This window comes from Prionailurus bengalensis, chromosome X (genome assembly GCF_016509475.1).
Source record: "Prionailurus bengalensis isolate Pbe53 chromosome X, Fcat_Pben_1.1_paternal_pri, whole genome shotgun sequence".
NCBI classification, from domain to species: Eukaryota; Metazoa; Chordata; class Mammalia; order Carnivora; family Felidae; genus Prionailurus; species Prionailurus bengalensis.
Window position 1 is genome coordinate 28,932,016 of NC_057361.1, and position 6,050 is coordinate 28,938,065.

The 6,050-nt window shown below is 35.3% G+C and overlaps 1 protein-coding gene across 6 annotated transcripts in view; it reads right to left on the reverse strand.

Moving 5' to 3' along the window:
* Window positions 1-5,511, reverse strand: part of DMD (dystrophin) — a 2,018,590-nt gene extending 2,013,079 nt beyond the window's left edge. For all 6 annotated transcript variants that reach the window (XM_043570319.1, XM_043570321.1, XM_043570317.1 and 3 more), the window contains exon 1: window positions 5,249-5,511. In XM_043570319.1, coding sequence (XP_043426254.1) covers window positions 5,249-5,279 — 31 coding nt within the window. In that variant the 5' untranslated portion in view covers window positions 5,280-5,511. The remainder of the gene's footprint in view (window positions 1-5,248) is intronic.
* Window positions 5,512-6,050: the final 539 nt, after the last annotated feature.

Below are 6,050 nucleotides of genomic sequence, written 5' to 3' on the forward strand. Positions count from 1 at the left end.
CATGGATAAGCATTGGCTTTTATCATGCAGTTTAATATTCCTCCTATTCATTAAAACAACCAAATTACCTACTAAAATTACCTACTAAAATAAACCAAAATAAGCAAAAATAGGAGCAAAGCTCTTCTTCAGATTCTTGAACAGTAACATAAGACTAAATGTTTTTAACTAACCTTAGACATATTCAGATTTCAAAACTGATGTATAAAAGATCAATTTTCCAACATTTTAGACTAAAAGCATATTAACTTAAAATTATACGGAATAAAAATTTTGAATTGGAAGTTCTGGAAGAGTCATTTACGAACAACAAATACAACAGCAGCATCAACATTTTACCAGCAGAGCAAAGAAATGACAGTTCCATTCCAGTTAAAGGATAATTGTCAATTTGCCCCCACCTTCCATTACTGAAGAATGGCGTACATAAAAACAAAGCAAAAGTAAGGCACTGAGGCAGAAGGCAAAAGATAATAAAGAAGACAGGGAAGAAATTGATTTCTAAACTCAATCCAGACTGCTAGGAACATTTTTTTTTCCCTCAGGTCTTAATATCATTACCTATACGATGCAAAATCCCTCCAGGGAATGTAAGGCTCGAGAAAAATGCCCTATGTGTTCTTTCACCTATTATAATTCCCAGGTATTTTGAACACGTGATACAGGAATAACGTAAGATTGAGCAAAGATTTGAACAGACATTGTTTTTTAAAATAGCAGGCTAAGTAGGGGTGCCTGTGTGGCTCAGTCAGTTAAGGGTCGGACTTCAGCTGAGGTCATGATCTCATGGTTTGTGAGTTCAAGTCCCACTTTGGGCTCTATGCTGCAGCTTAGAGCCTGGAGCCTGCTTGGAGTTCTTTGTCTCCCTCTCTCCCTGACCTTCCCTCACTTCCACTTTTATCTTTCTCTCAAAAAATAAACAAACATTAAATAAAAATGGCAGCCTAAGTAGAAGGCTTGAGCAATGCCAGAGCGGGTATTCCCTTTTGGATTTGCTAATGCTCATGTGCAACAAGTTGTGCTGCCTTAAGATGAGGACTCTTTTAAGCATGAGCAAGCAGGGCCATTTTCTTCTCTTCATTCTCATCCTGCCTGCTTCCTATTAAGAACTGTGGCTGAGAAATTTAAGATACCTGCTAACACCAGAGCCAAGATTTTTGTGCCCCCCTCCCCTGCCCCATAATTATGGTGGCAATGTTGAATGGAGAAAGAGAGAGACCACGATGTCCCTGAGATTTACTGTTCCTGAATCTCTGGAGAGACACCTGGTTTTAAAAAGATACCTGCAAAATTCTATTATGCTGTTATATATGGCAAAAATCAGCTCTTTATACTACAAATGCCAGAAAAAAGTAAACCAAATCATTTTAGCTGTTCCTCTTCTAACTATAATTTGCATAAGAGTGATTCACAAAGAGCAGGGCTACTGTCCCCTTCAAGACAGGATATGAAAATCTATAAAATACATATTCACTTTGAATATTAACTAGAGGGAACATGAAACTTTACAAAGAAAAACATTTTAAGAAAACTTCTACATGTGACTTAATAGACAAACCCTTCCAAAATTGGTGAAATAATTATTCACGCACACTGCCAATTTAACTTTCATATCTGTATGTAAATTAAACTGCAGAGCTCCAAATATGTGTTATGAATATTACTGTGTCAATATTGTACAGAGTGCAACTCCAAGAAGTTTAACTAAGACATGTGTTTAAGTGAGGCCAAAGGTGAAGACCGCAGGTGTTTGTTGGCCTGTTTGTGGTATCAAGCTTGGTTGGCTGCATGGTGCATGCTCCCCGAAGAGAAACATTTTCATGAAATTCTGCTATGGAACTTGGTTGCATTTAATAATGATCATTAAAAAAAGTCTCTTCATTTCCCATACCGCAGCCCACAACCCTCCCAACAAAATGTTCCATTATGAGCCAAGTGCCTTGATAACACAACACACATCTCCTAGGACTAGAGCAAGACTTTGTGAGAAAGAAAAGCACAGCCTCCCTCTGAATCCAATCAAAACCTGAATGTGCTTTATGAAAATAAACCAAGGTCATCGTTATTCTTCTCATCGTGATTTGGCTTGCCTTCAAATTACATACTCTGTATATGTGAAATAACTGTACCGCCTCCATTAACAGAGTTTGCCATCATTTTAATCAATGTATCTTTTCAGAACGAAAGGGAGAAATGTCAAATTGCGACCATTATACATTCTTTTAACTCTCTGATCTGCATTAAATAAAAGCCGGTCTTTGAGAAGTAACGCGGGCCTTAAAGAAATATAATTGGCATCAACTGCATTTTAAAATGTAACTGGGAAAAGATTCAACAACAACGAATCTCTTCATATGGAGGTGGTTTCCCACGAAGCTTCTGAAGGTTAAGCCTTGAGGCCCATCACTTTATGCGGGCTCTTCCCAAGGTCCTACCTGATTTTGTATGCATAATTTTGTATTATTTTTCTTAAAAGACCCCGCTCCCTCAAATTATAAACTCCCAGGCCCTTTAAAACCTAAGTTGGCGTCTTCCTTCATGGTTCATTATATTTTGTCAGAGGACAATTTGTCAATTTCTTACAAAATGACAGGTGTCTAGAAAATGAACAACATGAACAGAAAATTCTCTTCAAAGAAAGGTTAATTTCCAATGACTCTTCAATGGCTTTAGTACTCTGTGATTTAAATGTGTATGCATGCATTTATATAAACATATATACTCACACCAAAATACCATGTTTCCTGTATTTGCAATGGAAGAAAAATAGTTTAATAAAAATATGATAAATCATTTTTAATAAGTTAGATATTACAGTAGAAGGTGGAAAGGACAGGAAAGTTTGGGAAATCGCTTTTATTCTCGTGGTAAAGCCATGATGAAACATAGTAAAATAGAGATTTTAAAAACCCTGACTTTTCGAAGACAACGAAGATTTAAATCTCTTTTATTAAACCACACAAGTGGTTAAGAACTTGACAATTTGTTTCTCATGTAACAAATGACTTGAACTACAAGGATTTCAAATGAATCCTTCAGAACTAAAGAGGAAACTCTATTAATATCTCTGTCCAAATTATGAATTTATATTTCAGTACTGTCTAGCTGGGGTAGTGTCAACCAATACATTTTTTTCCCTTAAATAACCTGAATTTGCACAAAGGACATGGTAATCGTCAAGTTTACAGTAACTACAACATGACATTCTCTATTGCACCGTCAATAATGTTATGCCATGTGAAAGACACAGAAAACTTCTTATTCGGTTAAAATATATATTATCTATGTAGATCAGCAATGTCTCTTTCACAGTTAAGATGCCTTTAGAAGACTCTGCAAATAAAATCATTCTAAAAGATGATTTTATTAGACCTCAAGATAATTTATATTCTTTAAAAACTTCCAATGAAATGTATAGTTGCAATAAATGATTTGAGTAACTCTTTGCAATGCAATATTTGAGCAGTTCTAAAAGTAAACAATATTTATGTTAATAATACACTGATCTTCTGGCAACGACTTTCATTAAAAACAAACCACATGTCCTCTTTTCAGTTTTTCAAACTATGGCAATTTAAAAGAAACACACATTCAAATGTCAATACATTCAAACAGAAGTGTATCAGGTGGTAAAAGTTAATGTGTAATAGAACTGTGTGAATCTCTTCATATTCTCTTCACAAACCCACTGTCATGCAGCCTAAGTATTACCTGATAGCTTTAAAATGTACTTTAATCAAGTCCTACAAAACTTGTCCCCAAAAGGTTAGCTTTCCTCAAATTCTGTAAGAGTTTAAAGCTGCTTCAATATCCATGCCAAAGCAGAGACTCCCTTTACCCTTACTTCATTCCAGAGTTGCAGCTTTGCTATTTTTCCAAAATCACTCTATAAACTGGTTTATAGTTTTCAGTGTATAGGTCTATCAATTGATCAATCAATATGTGCGTACTGCAAAGAATATATGCTGTTGTATTTTTGTAATATTAGTAAATGGAATAGTTTTTCAACCAGAAAGCAGTTCTGAGGCTCACCAAATAAGTTCATAAAATTAGGAAATTTCATTAAAACACATTTACTATAAAATCTGGTAGCACCTAATGTCAATCAATAAATGCCCAATGTTTTTTTTTTTCCACCCACATTTTTTTCTGAGGCCAAAGTTCTGTTCTGAACTTTGAACATAAGTTTTCAAGAATTACTTAACTGGAGAGGTTTACTTTATCATTGTTAATTATAGGCATCACCATCAAATCTGTTTCAGAATGGTTATAATCCACCAAAGGAGGGGGGGCGGGGAGAAAATCCCCTCCATCCATCTCTTTGGGACACTCTGTATTCCTCATATATTATTTTTATATATTATTTTTGCTATTGTGCCACAGTCAATTTTTAACTTTTTCATTAGTCATCATGACTTTCTTAAAATAAACAAAATAGATCTGCTTTATATAAAAGCCAAACTAAAAAGACTAACTGAAAAGTTAGGTCATACTAGATATAAAACAACACGGTGAGCTTAGTGTGAAATAATTAGAAGTCTCTCATGCTTTTATGTTGTATTCTTGACAAAAGTGCCTGGTCACTTGCCAACAGAGATCGTATCATTATTTGAAGGAATTTTCATGATACTCTACAGAACATAACATTCACAATGCTAAATATAATATGAGAAAAGAACTTTTAAATTAAATATTTATCAATCCTTTTCTCTGCCTCCATTTATCCATTACAATTCATTTTGTTTTCAATTTTTCCCCCAAGATGTGTTACATAGAATTTTTCTGACCTTGGGGTCTCCATGCATTATTCCCATACCACAATTAGTTCATTGAGAAGATATGGTAGGTCACTGACCCACATGTAACCATTACTGAATAGAGAAGTGTCAAATAATCAAGATAATAACTCAGATATACAAACTATTTCACAGCAATTAAAATAGTTTGCTACAAGTACTCCAGGCCAATTACCCATATTCTATTCCTTTAGTGGTTTCTTGAATAAGAAATACCTGCTTGATTGTATTTGCAAAGAAAACACTTTAAGCTCTACTTTTCTCCTGAAAAGTTTTCCCAATGTGAAACATGTACACCTGCACACATATATGTGTACATTACAGAGAAGATAACATTTATGCTTATTCACAGACCACTATAATACTTTAAAATCAATCTGCCTAATCAGTGCGCTTGCCACAAATTGTAAGTTATGCCATGGGGAAAATATTTTCAATTACTTTGTACTTACAACACTCGTCTACTTCTTCCCACCAAAGCATTTGGGGAAAAAAAAAGTATCTATCACCGCAGCAAAAAATATCTTGGTAAATTTGCTCCCAACTTAGGTGCTCCGATAGGTTTAGGAATGATGAGAAATCAACCAACTTCAGCAGCCTTTTAAAAAATAACAATTCAGTTTTTCCTATTCGTTTTTCTCTGAAGCCAAATGCCTCCAAGATCAGAGTCCTGTAAGGGGAAAGTGAGTGATCCCAACACTGAGTGAGTCAACGGAGTAACTGATGCCAGGATTCTGTAGAGGCCCCTGGATATTTCAAATTCCAGGACCTGCGCACAAGCAAGTGACCCGCCTTCTCTCTCAAGTTGGTTTCCCATAATAGGACTGCCCATGGTCACTACAAATAAGGTTGTGCTGCGAGCATGGCAAAGCCCTGTGAAGTCAAATAATGTTCAAGTGTGATCTGATTAATATCCAAACAAGAACAGCAAAGTGGACACAGTATTTGCTCTCAAAGGCTTCTAAACATAAAAACTCTTCAGACAAAACTACAACACTTTCTGTAACTTCTATACACATTTCTAAAATAAGAGAGCAGAAAATCCTAATCCAGAAAAGACTTTTAAATGCCTTTCCTGCTTTTCCCATTTCAACAACGCAAAAATTTCACTCTACTGAACAAAAAGAAATGCCCAGAATAATCTCTGCATTCATTATGTATCCACTGTCTATGAAACTTAATTTCTACCCTGGAGATCTTGTCAGAAGTCATGTATTGATGATGCCAACAGTCTGTAAGAAAAGCAGCAGCAGA